The sequence below is a fragment of the Sceloporus undulatus genome, chromosome 3 (assembly GCF_019175285.1).
Source record: "Sceloporus undulatus isolate JIND9_A2432 ecotype Alabama chromosome 3, SceUnd_v1.1, whole genome shotgun sequence".
Taxonomy (NCBI): domain Eukaryota; kingdom Metazoa; phylum Chordata; class Lepidosauria; order Squamata; family Phrynosomatidae; genus Sceloporus; species Sceloporus undulatus.
This window is the reverse complement of record NC_056524.1, coordinates 218,238,811-218,257,110: the sequence shown is the minus strand read 5'-3', so window position 1 is coordinate 218,257,110 and position 18,300 is coordinate 218,238,811. Positions and strand designations below refer to the sequence as shown.

At 40.7% G+C, this 18,300-nt stretch overlaps 1 protein-coding gene across 2 annotated transcripts in view; it reads right to left on the bottom strand.

The window, feature by feature from the left end:
- STAG1 (stromal antigen 1) overlaps positions 1 to 18,300 on the bottom strand; it is a 172,493-nt gene that overhangs the window by 75,983 nt on the left and 78,210 nt on the right. For both annotated transcript variants that reach the window (XM_042457728.1, XM_042457729.1), the window contains exons 4-5: positions 4,362 to 4,526; positions 3,222 to 3,318 (exon numbers count right to left, since the gene is read on the bottom strand). In XM_042457728.1, the coding sequence (XP_042313662.1) occupies positions 3,222 to 3,318; positions 4,362 to 4,526 (262 nt within the window). The remainder of the gene's footprint in view (positions 1 to 3,221; positions 3,319 to 4,361; positions 4,527 to 18,300) is intronic.

The window sequence follows — 18,300 nt, the reverse complement described above, 5'->3', positions numbered from 1 at the left end:
GGAGATCCAGAATATTACCAACTTTGACTGCTTCAAAAAGGCGGTCAAGTCAGATCTCTTCTGTCAGGCCTTCCCAGATTAACTTGACTACTCCATCAACAGTCCATCTGCTTGACTTTGTTTACTGGTATTTGTCTTGAATTGTCATTTAAATTTGAGGGTGGGTGGGTCTTTGAGTTATAGGGCTTTATGATATTAATTATTATTTTGTAATTTAATATATTTTAATGCTGTTTTAATGTTGTAAGCTGCCTTGATCCTATTGGAGAGGCAGGAAACAAACAAACAAACAAACAAACAAATAAATAAATATTATTTATTTAGAGAATGAGTGCCCAAACTAACAGGTATTCCTGCGCCAGGTGTCACCCGGTGCCAGGGGGTGGGACCTTGGGGGTGCAGGGACATCTGGGGGTGGGCTTCTGCCTTCTGGGGGTGGAACTTCTCGGGTAGTACTTCCTCAGAGACAGCTGAAGGCATGGGGCAGTGGGGAAGAGGAGGAACACGCACATGCTTGTTCCTTCTCTTTCTCCACTCCCCCGAGCCTTCAGCTGCCTCTCTGGAGATGGCTGAAGGCCCAGAATGGTGGGATGGAGAGGAGGAACAGATGTGCGCCATTTCCTTCTCTTCCCCGCCCTCCACGTGCCCTCAAAAATGGTGTCATTGGTTCACCACTAGGGCCCTAAGTCATTCCCTGATGAAACTGGCAGAATTACTACATCTAGGGCCCTAAGTATTAGCTATACTAGGTCTTCAATAACAATTAGCCACTGGCAAATTATTGTTCCTAGAGAAAAGAAGAATTGCTGCCAGGAAGAGAACAATGTGATCAAAGGGTACTAGTGGGCCCTTTGTTGTTGGTTTTTTTGTTTGTTTTTTGCCATTCTGTACCCATACTCTTCCACTGTATTAAATTAAATCAGCTGACATTGACTCTTCCAATACATGTCCATAATTGTTCAGAAGAATTTATATGAGTTCCACTGAATAAGATCCCTAATAGTGGCAATGCCATTTTATTTCCAGATTTCACATTTATCTTTGCTACACAATGCCCGAAAGTTTGGATGAGTTGGAAAAGGACAAACTGTCACCTCACTGAGACAAAGAATTTGATCAATTTTATCCAGAATAAAAATAAAATCTTCTGATATAAATAATTAAACATCTTTTAGATTTAATTTACTTTTAGATTTAATTTAATTTAGATTTAATTATTAAACATCTTTTAGATTTAGTTTAACCTTTGAGTAGTATAAAAGGGTTGTCTGGAACAGAAAGAGTAGTTTGGGGATGACAAGCCAACCATTAAGATCTGCAAGTATATAACTGACTTGAATTGGGCATGGCCACAGTGATTGCCATCCATCTTTTTCTGAAAGACCCATCAGCACAATATTGCTCTGCTAACTTTGGGTGGGAGAGAACTTTATTTGACTTTATTGTAATGGTGAATCTTATGCAACAAGGCTTCAAGAGTTTTATATTCTTCAACACCCCCTTCCTTCTCTGAATAGAACCCAAGTCAGTAATTCTTATATTATCCATGGTTTCCCAACAACTTTTTGATGTACAATAACATATCAGTTACTGCTTAGTAAATTTTCTGCGTAAGCACCACAAGTGTTCTTATGAAGTTTAGTGAGGTACTTAGAATTAGCCGCTACAGAAATTCTGGAGCATTTCTCTGAACTACAGTACCCAAAATGCCTTGATTTAAACTTCATTCCTTCTCATCATGGTATATAAGGAACCTTAGTGAGGGGACCACACTAAAATCCTCTTACAGAGAATTTTAATTATTACTAAAGTAACAATTCCAGGTTATTTAGAATGTCACTATAATAGTTACAGAGAAAACATATGATAAAACTAGGTACTGCATATACTTTTACTGTTGAAATTTCCTCTATACCTGTGCTCTCTAGATCATGCATAATCTTCTAAAGTCCTGAGCACTGGACAAAGAAGATACCTGACTTTATCCATTGTCATTTTATAATTCAACAATTATTTTGAAGGTGTAATGGATGCCCCTCTTTCCCTGTGTGTGCATGGGGAAGGAAGAAGGAGGAAAGGAGCAATCTACTCTCAGCTGGCAGACCGAGAAGACCCCTGACAGTGAGGGAAGGCATGATCACTTCCCTTGCTCCTTCACAGTATAAGGAAGGAAAATGGGGATGGGGTGGTTTCTTCTCAGCCAGTGCATCTAAAAAGTCCCAAACTGGAAATTGCTGGTTCCTCCAAGTATCAGACAGAGCAAAAGATCATTCTGGAAAGGTGCATGACACTGTGGGTTAATCTCTGAACTGCCAAACATGAAGAAGTAAGTTGGTTGGAGAGAAAGGTAGGCCATTGCCATCGGGCCTCCCTAAAGGAACTGAACCCTTCCCACAAGGCATCTGACTCCATCCTGGCCTCTGAGGGGGAGAGAGGGTAGGCCAATGCCATCAGACATATCCTTAAGATACAAAGTCCTCCATCTGTCCATCTGCCTTGGTCTGGGCTCAGAGGGAGAGAAGAATGCTGGACCTGATCCTCTTCCCCCCACACCATTCCATTCTCCTTTTGTGTCGTGTCTTCTTAGAGTGTAAGCCTGAGGGCAGGGAACCGTCAAATTAAAAGATTTTATGTACAGTGCTGTGTAAATTTACAGCGCTATATAAATAAAGCTTAATAATAATAATAATAATAATAATAATAATAATAATAATAATAAATGGTTCTTGCAAGCACCAAACAGAATCCCTCCTATCTCTTTTTTAAGACAGCAATTGGGAATCCCCACTCTTATCTCTGATTAGACACACGGGACAACAGGGAAAATCTGGTGGGCCAGAAGTTCCCCTCCATTGCACCAGAAAGTATCACACCATGACTATTCTGAGAAGGACATAATTTATATTTATGAATAAAAAGTTTCCTAACTATAAAGAAACTATACATAAAGAAAAGCAATAGCAGTAAACAGACGAATCCTTACATTAGCCAAGAAACCTGTAGTGCACATCAAAGCTGAATATTAATTCTTTGAAATCTCTTGATTCTTGACTACTAACATTTTCTCTAGGGATCTGCATTTTTAAGAAATGCATGAATACTTGATATATTTAATATACAATACTTAATAAACCATCTAATACCCTCCATACTTTCCTGAACAAAAAGCACTGGATGGAGAGTGAGCTTTAGAGACGTTTTAGAACCTTATTCAGCTGTACCTCGACATCCTGAGCACTGGATGAAGAAGTTGATTAAATCCAGAAGTGCTATGTCCCTATCTTGCTTATACGATTCAATCCAGTCGTCTACCACACACTGTAAATAAAACAAAATATATTAAAATAATTATATTAAAATATAAAAATATAAAAATTATATATTTTATAAAAAGATGAGAGGTAATAGCTCATTCAAGAACTACAGATAAATTTAAAACATTCCTTATAATGTTCATGCTTGCATAAACAGAGCTCCTTATTCAAAAGATATGGCCACTTATGTATACAATGCAAAACCATGCTATTCCAGTTTAATTTCAATAATAAAATTAACTTGAATGCTAACTTTTGTCTCCAGAATGTCATATTGTTTGGAACAACTATGTGGTTAACAATAACTATGTTTAATTTCTTATAAACCACTTTTAAATCTTGGATTATAAAGCTGGCTTTTTAGACATAACTGTTGTTCATGTTGAGTCCAGAAGAGAGAGAAAACTTTAGTTTACTAAAAGGAGAAGGAAAGGTTTCTGATCACCTCCTTTAAGCCATACAGAAAGAGCAAAGGGTAACCAATGCAGGCCTAGCTCACTGCAGCATGTAAACTGCACAATAAACCAAGGTTTAGCCCAGGTGTGAGCAACTGTGGTCCTCTACATTTTTGGACTACAACTCCTAAAATTCTATGCCACTAACTATACTGATTAGTGCTCATGGGAGTTATGGTCTATAATTGCCCACCCTTTATTTAGTTTGACATGGGAATGAAGACTTGAAGGGTGTGATGTCTTTTGTTTCCACCTTTGGTATTGTACATTTGAAATGATACATAAATGTATTTAAAGTGTTCTTATTGGGAGTTTCCACTGCTGGTGGTCTAAATAAGTATAAGTTACAGGTTTGGCCACCAGAGTACCTTCCTAGAAAGAAAGCTGGCTAGTTGATTTATTACTATATTGTTTCTGACCTCAATCAATTTGGGTTTTATACCTGTAAACAAATATTATATCCCATATTATACATCTTATTTGGGATTTAAGCTGTCTATTATATTAGTTTTATGCAACTTCATATTAAAGTGCTAGAATGTTAACATTCAGTTAACTTAATGGAAAATACAACAGGAATTCATAAATTTACCTGCATAGCACTCTTGCCCATTTTCACCACTTCAAACAAAGTTACAGGGTCCCCTTCTCCATTTTGCTGTGGGTGGCCATTTGCTCTTCCCCGACCTGTTGCCCTAATTCCAGTTTCAGAACGAAATTTTTCTGCTGGAGTTTTTCGAGGCTTCTTATTGGCAGACTGAGAAACAAAAGAGAGGGGGGAAACTTTGATGTCTTTATATCACATTTGTTACTTCTGTGCTTATACTTTTGTTGCTGCATAAAGAACAATGAAGAATCACACATGTTCAAGTGTCAACAAAAAGGCCAGCTCATTTCAAGTACACATCTTAAGGTAGCAAGATGCAACACACAAACAGTTTGCTTAGTAGTTCTTTGAGTGATTGGTCATTTGTGAACTCACACATATGGAGTTTTTTCCTGCATAGATCCTTGTTCTGTCCCTTCGAGATCTGGATAGCTTTTCATCAGGAACTCTGTTTTGTATTTCACACTGTCCTGTGCACTAAAATACTCTTCTAAGTTCTCAAACTGCCAGAAAAGAGACATCTGGCAGGACATGAACAGACTGAAAGAGGATAGGTTGCATGCATTCACAGATGGGCACTCAAAGAACCACAGTTACAGACAGACAAACTGTTCTTCCTTGTGGTTTCTGTGATTCAAGCAAATGAGAGACTAGCTAGTAGACCTACTGGAGGTGGTAGATGTCATGACACAGAATTGAATAGAGCACAGAATGACAAAAAGAAACATCACCACAAGCTTTAGCATCCAGTCTGCTGTATGTAATGAAAGTGGATGGTTGAAACCACATGGCGGCATGACACAAGTCAGGCAATGATATTCCTGCATGCAGTTGATGTTCTAGCAGAATGTGCCCAAAGACCTGATGATAAGAGTAATTTGGTCAGTTCATATAATAAAAAAATTGTATGTAAAATCCACTTGGCCAATCTGAGAAGACACTGGCCTGCCTTTCGTAGCAATTTCATAGCACAGAAAGTGTCTAGACATTTTTCTGATGTGTTTGGTGCAGGAGACACAGAACACACGAAATCTATGAACATGTAATGAAGGGATGATTCCTTAGCACTTCTTGGTCACAGCACTGTCTTGTACTTATGATAAGGTTAGGTATGGAGGCTCAGAACTTAGGACACATAATTCAGATGTTCAACAAGCCAACGTAATGGCCACACGGAAGGCACCCTCGAAAGATAACAGTTGCAGGTCATTTGCAGTGAAAGCCTCAAAATTATACCTCATTACCTGAGAGAATGCCACAGACAGAGACCACTGTGGTACAGAAAATGTTACAGGAAGGTTCAGATGTCTGAGACCCTTGGAACAAAATCTCAAGCAACTAAGGGCCACTGGTATGATTTGAGTGGTAAGTAGAAATGGCAGCTATATATATACTTTGGTCAATGTGGGGGATAAGTCCTTGGCATGCAAAGAAGTGAACTTCACTATTAGTGGCACATCACAAGATAAGCTGGGGCGATCAGCAGTTTGAACAAAGTCTAAGAATTTTTTCCATTTGTGGGCAAATTTGAGGAAAAATGCACTTTCCAGAGAATCCACTCCTCAACCTCCACTGGTGCAAAAAAAAAAAAAAAAAGAAAAAAAAAGCACTTTATGTCATGAGGAGCTGAAAAGGAATCTATTATGAACAGGCCCTATCTGCCCATGAGAACTCCACAAGCACATCTGGCAAGGGATTTTTCATGTGTGCTTTGTTCTGTTCTGCTCTGTTCATCTGCTAGCATATTGCCCATGCTGGCAACACTGAAAAGCTATGGGAATGACCTGTTTACGTATGCACCATTTCCAATGAGAAGAGAGAGACCAAGGAGATGTTTAGATTACCCCTTGCTTGTTCAGGTAGTGCCCTCGAACTATCAGTGGCAACTTGGATGACCTTTACAATAAAGAAAGTACCAAAGGTGCTAAAACAAACTCCTGATAAACAGCTATATGCATTTCACAGTCCTCATGGCCAGGGCCACACATGAATAAAGGCACCTGCCCATGAGAACAAATTTACGACCTTCCTTATCTGAAGTAGCAAAGTGACCTTTCCTTTCCGCTGCCTAGAATTAGGTGGAAGCTGCTGGAGAAAATAAGGTGACTCCTTCTTTTTGAATGCTATATAAATTTTCAGTCTGTGAGATGTAGGAGGTATTAAAGATGGTTTAGCCCATGACTTCTAAATGAGATCTGACAGCACTGGCAACAGAGAGAGTAACAGGGGGTGGATCATATTGGAGCTCTCACTGGAATACTGGTCCCTATACAAATAAGGGGCTAAGACAGCCTCAAGTCCTAGAGACTTCATAATACTAAGCATTTGCTCATTCTATGAACATATGTCTTCATACAGTGAGAAAACGATTGTAACAGCTATGTTAGGACCTGGAGAGGATGCTGAGAAAGAGAGGATGGATATGAATCTGATCCATACTCCTCCACAGAGGAGTTGTCTTATTCAGCAGCACCTTGAATATGATGTGAAAAATAATGGCTTGGGCCCAGGTTACTTGGAGGACCACCTCTCCCCATATAATCCGCCCCGCACACTCAGGTCAGCCGGGAAGAATTTGCTGAGGGTGCCAACTGCGAGATATGCGTCGACCTCGCAAAGGGCCTTTTCCATCTCGGCCCCTAAAATTTGGAACACCCTTCCCGATGAGCTCCGCTCCATCACCTCCCTGGATCTCTTTAAAAAGAGACTCAAGACCTTCTTTTACCATCAAGCTTTCCCCCATGTGCCTTGATATGTGTGGTTTCCCCCCTGATATGTATCTTGTACCATTGATTATCAACTCAGCTGGCTTTGATATGGTTTTTATGGTTTTAAATTGCGACTAAATTTTTCTTGTCAAGTTTTAATGTTATGTATATATCGTGTTGTTATTTTTGATTATTGTATTTTGTATTCTTTGTTGTGCACCACTTTGATCAGTTTTGGAAAAGCGATAAATAAATAATTAAATAAATAAATAAATAAATAATTATTATTATTATTATTAGCAGAGGAGTTTGGTGGGATGGCCAACATGGGAACCAAAGCCTCTAGGGAGGTGGAGGGGACTGTTGTCACCAGATCCAAAGAGGCAGTCAACATTGGTTGAAAAGAAGTGGAAACAAGTGACATAAGAGGTGTAAGGTGTACGTATGGAAGTCACAGTAGTGATGGTGGAGCATGAAGGAGGTACCAACAGTGGCAGAAAACGAGCTGGATTCACAGTGGCACCTGTGAATACTGCTGATGGTTGTTCTGTCCAAGAAAGAGTAGGCAGCCATGTCGATACAAAGGACCAAGCAGGTGGCATGCTCTGTGGCAGCTCCCAAAAAGAAGATTAGGCTGGAGATAGGCAAATAGCCATAGTCAGAGGAGCCAAAGGAGGTAGTGAAGGTGAAAAATGTCTTCCCTTACAGCGAGGAGTAGGAGATTGTGTATATCGAGACCAATGACCAGCCTGATTTAGACAAGACAAATATTAATGGTATTCATAGTATCAAGGTGAACGATGATGACACAGGCAAGGTGCACAGGATTGGCAACTCAGTCTCTACTACAGTAATGTTCTCTTTCATAGAGATAGAATTCCTAATGACCATCCCTATAGGAGGAAGATTGTGATGGGACCTCTAGTCACAAAGAGGGCTAGCAGGCAACCCATTCACTGTCCTGGGATGCCCTCAGTAATGTCAAATGTTGATTTAAAACTATATTTTACATTTACAATTTTTAAAGGAGGAATCCCAGGCATGGAGGTGCAAGAGAGAAATCTCATTGTGAAATGTCTGATTGGTAAAACCCCTACAATAGGGCAAAACTGAGTTTTGAGGCTATCACTCAAACAAACAAACAAACAAACAAACAAACCAAAAAACAAAAAAGAATTGGCTGTGACCATCTGATTTAACGAGTTTACTGCCACAGGAGAAACAACAACAACAACAACAACAACAGCTACTACTACTATCCTCCTCTTTCCTTTCTCTCAAAATGGGGACCCATAGCAGGTTACAATTTAAAAGGCCATAGTGGCCACACAAAACAAAAGAAAAATTATGGAATTTGCAGTAAATATTGACAAGGAAAAAGCAAATGAGAAAAAGGAAAAGCCACAAGAAGTTGTTAGCAAGAAATAGTCAGCAAAGTTGAATTGATAAGAAGGTTCCAAAGCTACTGCTTGCACAGGAGATTAAAGAAAAACTGAGGAGAGTAGCTTGGCATTCTGAAGTAGACATGACAGAGGATGGAAAAGGATTCCTGCCAAAAAGCTAATGACTTCTAGAAGGTTCCAAACAGGGTTTTGTGCAGGCACAGAACTTCATTTGTGTTAATCAGAGATCATAAAGAAGAACAAATGTTTCATAATACATATACAGTTTTTTAGTATTCCTGTGTTTTATTCTTATTTTCACATGTATCTTGGTTTGTCTAAAAGATTAAGGTACTTTTCAAAAATAATATGAAGGGCATATCATACAGTTCAACAACTGTACCAATCAAGAAGTTCAGCAAAACAATCAAACCAAACACAATGAATGTTACAACCAATGTTTTGCAGTGGCCTGATTTTAAATTTTAAGATAGTGTACCTTTTTAGGACTGGAAAGTTTTCAATGGAAAAATACAGTAATATTTTACAGTACCCCACATCTTTTATCTGACACCTGTTTCTCCTAAATATAAACTCACTCACTCTCTCCCTACTGGTGATTTTTGCATCTTCTATTTTGCAGTATTTTAATAAAGTACCTGCCATATTCTGGCAAGGACATTATTTCACACATTGTTTTTTTTATGGTTTTCCATTTTTTCACCTCTAACTTTCTGACTGGCTGTTAATTCTGGAACAGAGCCAACTATCCTCACTATTATTATGTATAAGCACTCCATTTGTATGGGCAACTTACAATATTAAAACACTTATCAGACCTTAAACCAAAATATAAAATACAGTCATCCCTCCATTTTTACGGGGGATCTGTTTTGGAAAATGGAAATTTGTAGATATTCAAGCCCCATTGGCTTGAATGTCTGTGGGCGCCACACATGCTGTTTTAACCCGCTCTGCTTGCTGGCCTGCGGATCGAAACCGCAGACTCAAAGTCCGCGAAAATAGAGGGATGACTGTATAGCCTAAAAGCAGAGACACAAGAATAGGACAGAACATTTTTAGCCCGAATGCACAATGAAGATGAGACATTTTGTGATGTTTTGTTGTAGAATTCACGAAGAATTACACTTATCAACAATGTAAGGTAGGGTTTAAGTACATTTTGTAAACAATGGCCAAAATTTTCTTGGTGATTTAAAGCTAGTTAATGGCCATGTATGTGTGTCTAGGTTATGTCAGCATAAGTGGATAGATGTTTCACAAGAAAGTATCTAGTAGTTCAGTGCACAGCCATTTTGCTAAGCCGTAAAATACAGTGGGGACTCGTTATCCGTGGACTTGCCATATGCAAATTTCAGCATCCACGGCTGGCATGCATGTGGCCACACCACCATTAGGAACAGCTCCCATTGCCCCCAATAACAGTCCATGCACACGCTGCCATTGGGGACAATGGGACTTGAGGTCCCATGGTTTTTGGTATCAGTGGTTTGTGTGTATGTGTGTGTCCGGAACAAATTCCCCATGGATACCAAGTTCCCACTGTAGTAGCTGGACAGTGTCACACACAGGTCTGTCTCTCCTTAAGTCCACTTACCATCCATGTGGGTATCCAGGTATGCACAAGAGGTTCCCTTCCACAATTGCCTTATCCATCAATATGTTGGCAGAACATTGTGCTCTGCCATTTCCAAACAGGATCTTGGCTAATTCACCCAAATTTCACACACTTACCAGGTAGAATTGAGGCAAATAGTCACAATAAGAATGTTCAAAATGTGGTAGATTGTTTTTCAAACTAAAGTACCGTAATATTGTTGTTGTTAAAAGTATTTCTGTATCATCTCCCAACCAACAAGGGCTCCAGAGATGATAAATAATTAAAAACCAATTAAAGCAATGCAGAAATAAAAACATTTTAAAAACACATTAAAATACTCTTTAATAACTCCTAAAAGGAGTCTAAAAAAATCATAGGATCCAGTTTTAAAACAGTTAAAACAGAAATTCCAAACACTGGATTCCATGTGGAAGAGCACTGTTTTGGCTGCTCACCAGAAGCTTAACAGTTGGGACCAGCCTAACTTCCTTACATAGAGAGTTCCACAGTTGAGGCACTGCTATAGGAAAAGACTTGTTATTTGTATTCACAAACCTAACTTCATAATGTTTTGGGACGTGCAAGAGGGTCTACTTTGAAAACCTCACATATCTGTCAGGCCCATATGGGAGGAGGTAGTCTTTCAGATAGTCTGGCCCCAAGCCATTTAGGGCTTGGGGCTGTGAACTGAACTCAGAGTCACAATGGAGGCCAATGCAGTTCTTGCAAGAAAAGTGTTATACGGCCTCTAAAATTCACACCTGACACCAGTCTAGCTGCTGCATTTTGTACTAAGTGAAGATTCTGAACACTTTTAAAGGGCAGCCCCACATAGAGCTCATTACAGTAATCTAATTTGGAGGTAACATGAAACACTGTGGCCTTCCCCAAGAAGTGGTGCGCTCGCACACCAACCCAAACCAGGCAAAAATGCTCCTAGTAACTGCAGTAATCTGGCTTTCCAGGAGCAGTACTGACTCCCAAGCCACAAACCTGATCTTCCAGAGAGAGCACAACTCCATCCATAATTTAATATATAAATCAGAGTATAGTGGAGTCACCTTTCTTAGAGGTCTTTAAACAGAGGCTGGATGGACATTTATCGGGGATGCTTTGATTTCAATTTCCTGTATGGCAAGGGGTTGGACTGAATGACCTTTGCAGTCTCTTCCAACTCTACGATTCTATGATTTAATGTATGGGGACAGTAAATCACTTAAGCTGTTTTTTTTAAAGGAGGGGGGGAGTTTGGTGAACCATGATGTAGAAGTAAGTTGACCACATTTGGGGAAACAGTGGAATTATCACTAAGGTCAAGAAATACAAAGAAATGTACAGTATATCCCAATCTCTCAGCCTAAAGCCAACATCTGATAAACCTTCTATTGATGCAGCTTGACTGGAACTGTGAATTCAAAGGCTCTGTCATGCATCCAGCAGGATAGAACACATGGCTGTCAGACTCTATTCAGCTTGGTGGGCTACAAACAGTGTAAGCCTGGTAATGAATCTAAAGTAACAGATTTCTCAATGACAGCTAAATGGAAATAACATCAAAGCACTTAATTTTAAGTGAGGGATTGGTTTGTGTGTGTGTGTGTGTTTTAAAGAAAGGCTCCTCAGAAAACCTAACATTTTAGGAGTTTTATCAAGAGTTTGTTGACAGCAGGACATTAGGTGAAACATACATTGTTCAATTTCAGCTCACTCTTCAGTTCACACTATTCTATTGCAATCCAACAATGCTCTAAGCATTTAAATATTGAGCAACACTTTGTGTGTGTATGTGTGTGTGCACGCACGCACGCACACACACACGACCCAATAAGATGCCAATGACTTTTATTTGAAGACATGCTCTAGTTGAAAGACTATCCTTCTTAAAGATGAAAACTGTAAGACAAAAGGAAGGGGTCCTGAAACTTCCTATCAACAGTTAGTAGAGATTTGAACAGGAGTGTAGGTTATTGGGTTTTACTCATTAACTGAGACTTATTTTTCAAAGACATAGACATGTTAGTCTGGATCAGTATGCAAAAGCATCTTGTGGCATTTTTGAGACTAACGTTCAAAACACATTGCAGAAATAATCCAGTCTGAGACCGCTTTATCAACCCTTGCTCAATGCTAGGTAACTGTTGGAACTCTAGTTTTGTGAGACATTTAGCCTTCTCCATCCGAGAGCTCTGGTGTCACAATAAACTACAACGCTCAGGATTCCCTAGCACTGAGCCAGGGTGGCTAAAGCAGTCTCAAACTGGATTATTTCTGCAATGTATTTTGGACCTCTGGTGATATCTACACTGCAGAATTAGTGAAGTTTGACACTGCTTTAACTGGCATGACTCAATGCTGTGGAATTTTGGAGTTTGTAGTTTTGTGAGATATTTAGCTTTCTTTATCAGAGAGCTCTGGTGCCACGACAAACTACAAATCCCGGGATTCCATAGCAATGAGGCATGACAGTTAAAGCGGTGTCAAGTGGGGCAGCAGCTTGTCTGACAGAAAGAAAGAAAAGTTGGTAACATAAGCTTTTGTGGGCTTAGGTGTATGAGAATCTATGCTACCAACTTCTTTCTTTCTCTCAGTTAGTCTCAAAGATGCTACAAGATTCCTTTCTAACTGATACTTATTATTTTACTAGTTTGTGTCTAGCAATCATTTTTTACATTTGCAGCTATACAAAGAAATTAGCATATATATTTTTAAAAAGCAAACCTATGCACTTTTTTTGACAATGGATAAGTAACCATCCTATCACTAGCTTTTTCTCCTCAAACACTTATATTTATTGTTATTTTATTAGTATTTAAGGGATTTATATCCTGCCTTTTTCCCAAAAAGAGATCCAAGGTGGCTTACAATAATTTAATTATATGTCTATCAGCCCTTGTGCTCTTGGCACAGTTTAGGTTCCAAGATCTAAATGTGTTACTTTGTAAAGAGTGTAATGAATTTTTATTTTTCAGCTGGAGTATTATTTTTAATGCTCAGCTGGAGATTTCATTCTTTCCTCCTGTTGTCTTCTATTTTATCCAAATCCCTGGTGACAAACCCAAAAAAAGATATTCCTCTTGTATATTATTTATCTGAGGAAAGCTTCTCACAGAATGGTGGCAGCAGAGCGTTTAGTGTGCATATCTGACAGTATTTACAACTGCATATATATCTATGACATATGCAAGGACTGTGCCATTTATTCTGTATTTTAGCATAACAAAATAAGATAATTTTTAAAATTATGCTTAACATATACATTTTTCTTTCTTGTAACCTACCAAGAAAGTGACATTTTTAAATGGTACTTTTAGTGTGTTCATATAAGGGCAGGTTTAGACTTACTGTATTAGAGCTTTTAAGCAGTCAACATTTTGGTAAGCATTCAATGCTTTCAGATACTCACAGATAGCAACAGCCTATTCAGCCCTCCTAAGATTTAATATCTTCCAAATATCTCTCTTCTCCTCATTTCTTTGAACTCACAACTCATCCTATCTACTGTAGTTCCCTTACTGCCATCTTTTCACAACACTTGTCAAAGGCCCAAATTTTGCTCTATGATTTAACATTTCCATATCAGAAGTGAGAATAAATTATGCAATCCTACTAAAAACTGCTGAATTCACTAAAGCATAACTGACATCCCAATATGTAATTTTACTGCTGTGTCTCATTCCACGTTTCTCAAGTAGTTTCAGATGATTATCACTTTGAACAAGGCTTGATGTTAAAATGTTTATTTTCACACTTGTGAACGATTCAGATGAAACAAGCAAATATACACTTCTTTCATTTCCTCTTTCAGTAACTCTGAGAAAAGAACATTTGCACAGTAGCTATTTCCATTTCAGGCTTACATTACGGAGATGTTCTACTCAGCTAGTGGCTGAACAGGAAACTTCCGTTCTGTTTATAAAGCATCAACAACGTGCTGTTTTGCAGCAGCAGCTTTCAAAGGTGTGTCAAATTATTCTGGCTCTATACTCAGTTAAAGACATGGGAGTGCCAACACATATAACAGTCCTAAGGAGAAATCTGTACTCAGGACAAGATGCTACTGTCAGAACAGAACATGGAGAAACAGCATGGTTCCCAATTGGCAAAGGGGTCAGACAAAGCTGCATCTTATCACTCTACCTGTTTAACTTATATGCAGAACATATTGTAAAGAAAGCAGGCTTGGACACAGGAGGAGAAGGAGGAGTGAAAATAGGAGGAATATGATATGCAGACGACACCATAATACTAGCAGAAAACATCCTAGACCTGGAACAACTACTAAGGAAGATCAAGGAAGAAAATGCAAAGTCAGGCTACCGTTGAGCATAAAGAAAACAAAAATAATGACAATGGAGAAGCTAGACAAATTCAACCTAGAAAATTAAGGAATAGAAATAGTAAAAGAGTTCTCATACCTAGGATTAAGCATTGATAAAATGGGAACTGCAGTCAGGAAAGGAAATCAGAAGAAGATTAAGAATAAGGAGAGTGGCTATCAAGTCAGAATTGTACAAACCACTGTTTTCCCTGTTACCATGTGTGGATGTAAGAAATGGACAGTAAAGAAAGAAGACAGGAGATGTCTTGTCAGTTTCTTCATTCCACCTAAACTGTTATGGATTACTTCAATCTTCAATTCTCATGCCATATTTGCTACCAAAGTCTTCAAGGTTTATGTTGCTTAATTACCAACATAAACTAAAATCAGTACTTTCTAATGTACACTTGTATTCCTCCCTTATCTATGAATTTTACTAAAGGCCAGCTGCTGCAATTTCTAGTTTATAAATCAACTGGCTAGCCTTGCTTCTGGAATCCATGACTCTCTCTCTCTCTCTCTCTCTCTCACACACACACACACACACACACATTCCCAGGATGAAGCTCCATATCTTGTTATTCCCTGCTGTTCACTAAATAACAGATGTAAAGCACCTCAAAACAGAATTGGGAAGAGCTCCTTTAATGAAAGTATACCCAAGATTAAAGGAAAGCTCTACTTCATAATACAGTTGCAGATCAGTGTATTTTTAATATGTTAAGATTCCTGGACTTCAGTGACGTTTTGAAATAGTCTGAGTACTATCATATGGCCAAGAGACCTATTCATACTGCGAATTTCATACACAGTCCAAAAGGACCGGATGCTTACCTGTATGTAACTGTAGTTCTTCGAGTGGTCATCTGCGAATCCACACAAATGGGTTATTCTGTGCCTGTGCAGCAATTTCGGATCCTACTGGAATCGCTAGGGAAGACTTTTTGGTGGTAGCTCTGCCCACCCTCTATATAGGCTCAGTGTCTTCCTGCCCTTTCTCAGTTCAAACAGTCCACCATAAGAGCAGAGAAGCAGAACATGACAGAGAGGAGGATGGACGGGATTTGTGTGGATTCGCAGATGACCACTCGAAGAACTACAGTTACATATAAGCAACCTGCCCTTATTCTTTGTGATCTCTGTGAATCACACAAATGGGTTAGACTGATAAACTGAATTTATCCCAGAGGAGGGTGTGTCCTGGCAATAAATAAAGCTATTTATTAACCAGGAAAAACAGTGTGATTGCGTGTCATTTAATAGTTGTCAACTAACCTCAATGTGTTGCAGAAAGAAGCAAAGCTCTGCCAAAGGCTGCCTCACGAGGTTGTCTGGTATCAAGTCTGTAATGCTTGATAAAGGTCAGCAGTTGTGACCAGACTGCAGCCTTACAAATGTCCTCCAAGGGGATGCTGGACAGGAAGGCAGAGGAAGTAGCTACCGCCCTGGTTGAATGGAATTGAATTTGAGCAGGGAGTGTCTTCCCAAAAAGTACGTAAGAGAGGTGGATAGTGGAGGTCACCCACTTAGAAAAACGTTGGGGGGGGGGGGGGGACAGGCAATCCCAGCTTAGGGATGGAGTAACAGATGGAAAGCTGTTGAGAACACCTCGAGACCAAAGTCCTGTCGAGGTAGAAAGCCAGAGCCCGCCTGACATCGAGAGAATGGAGTCGAATTTTGGTGGTCGTGTTCGGGGCAACGGTTGGAAGAACAATGCCTTGGTTGAGATGGAAGATAGAAACTATTTTTGGCAAAAAGGAAATGTCCAGGCTGAGGACAACCTTATCCTTGAAAAATCTGAGGTAGGGAGAGTCAGTGCGAAGGGCACAGATTTCACTGGCCTGGCGTGCAGAGGTCAGCGCAACCAAAAATGCTGTCTTCCAGGTGAGGAGTCTAATGTCACAGGAAGCGCAGGGTTTGAAGGGAGTCGTGGACAGGGCTGCCAAGACAAGTTGAAGGCCCCAAGTTGGTGCAGGGGTGGCAGTTAGGGGCCTCCGATAGTTGAGGCCCTTGAAGAATTTCTTTACCAAGGGATCGACAAAAAAGGAAGGGCAGCCAGAAAGCTGGAAGTGGGCACAGATTGCCGCAAGGTAGCATCTCAATGGGGAGATGGAAAGGTCAGACCCAAAGAGAGAGCTGAGGAACTTGAGAACAATGGGGACATCGACCTCTGGGGAGGATAGTCCCCTGTCAGTCAGAAAGGACAGGAATTTGTTCCACTTGAGGGAGTAGGAGCGCTGAGTGGAAAGCTTATGGGAAGCCAAGATGACCTTCCGAACCAGGGCTGAGAGACGGTTCAAGGTCGGATTCTCCAGGCGACAAGGCCTCTGTGGTGACGAACCTGACCATTTTGGAGGGTCAGGAGGTCGGGAAGGAGAGGCAGCGACCAAAACTGGTTGTTGGAGAGGTGGAGAGAGGAGCAACCACAGCTGTCTCGGCCACCACAGGGTGACAAGGATCGCGTCCGAGCAGTCTGTTCAGAGCTTGGATATCACCCTTGTGATGAGAAGAAAGGGAGGAAATGCATAGACCATCTTGTCCGACCAGTGGAAGAGGAAAGCGTCTCCTAATGACTGGTCGGAAGGAGTCCTGGAACAGAACTGAATGCATTGGAAGTTCAGATGAGAGGCAAACAGATCAATGTCCGGAGTTCCCCAGAGGGAGAACAAATGGAATATGACGTAAGGGTTGAGTTGTCACTCGTGACAAGAGTCTGGAGCTCTGCTCAGTCTGTCTGCAAGCACATTCTCCTCCCCTGGAAGATGGATGGCTTGCATGATGATGTGTCTCAGGATGCACCAGTTCCAAATCTTGAGGGTGGAAGATCTGGTACCTCCTTGCTTGTTGATGTAGTACATCACCATCGTATTGTCGGTGAGAAGCAAGACTACCTGGTCCCAAAGCAAGGTTTCAAAGGCCTTCAGGGCCTTCCGGACCGCTAGGTAGCAGAGTTCTTCTGGAGACCATCTCCCGTTGACGGAGAAGTGGTTGCATCCAGTGGTGGAAGTGTCCACAGTGAGTGTGACCTGAGGCTGATGAAGCAGGAAGGGCATGTCCATGCAGGCGTTCTGTGGGTCGAGCCACCAATGGAGGGAGCAAGCCACCGGCCTTGGAATGGTGATCCATTTTTGTGGGTGGTCATAAGTCGGACTGAAGATGGCGAGAAACCAGGATTGGAAGGGGCGCATGCAGACATTGAAGAGACTTTTTGTCCTTATGATGCGAAGAGTCTTTGCCCTTGTCCTTAGAAGACTTATGCTTCTTTTTATCAGCCTTGGAGCCATCTGAGGACTTTTTCCACTTAGGGGAGGGCAGCTGCCTGGATCCCTAATCATCGGTAGCTTTGCGTTTCTCCATGATGGGAGACTGCGGAACCTCAGCGGAATGTATGCCCTCGGCAGAAGGAGCCTTGGGAGTGACCTTAGAATAAGCAGGAGGCCTCAAAATTTGCGCATAGAGCAAAGAGCAAAGGCAAATCTCCCTGTTCTTCCTGGCCTGTGGTGTAAAGGCCTTGCAGTGAGGGCACGTAGAGACACTGTGACCCTTGCCCAAGCAAAGGAGGCACATAGAATGGCTGTCCTGGCTGGGAATCTTTCCTCTGCACTCGGTGCATCTTTTGAAAGAGTGCGAGGACATCGTCAAAAGCCAAAGGATGAGACGAGAGAATGGTCAAACAAGCTGGAAAATACCGTTAATCAGAGTCCAAAACAAGTCCAAATCAATATCCAAAGAGAAGTCAAAGCCGAAATGTGGTCAAAAGCGAAAGAAGGAGCGAATTCCAAGCAAGGTCCCTTGTGAGGTTCACGCAATGGACAAAAGGAACTGAGAAAGGGCGGGAAGATACTGAGCCTATATAGAGGGTGGGTGGAGCTACCACCAAAAATTCTTCCCTAGC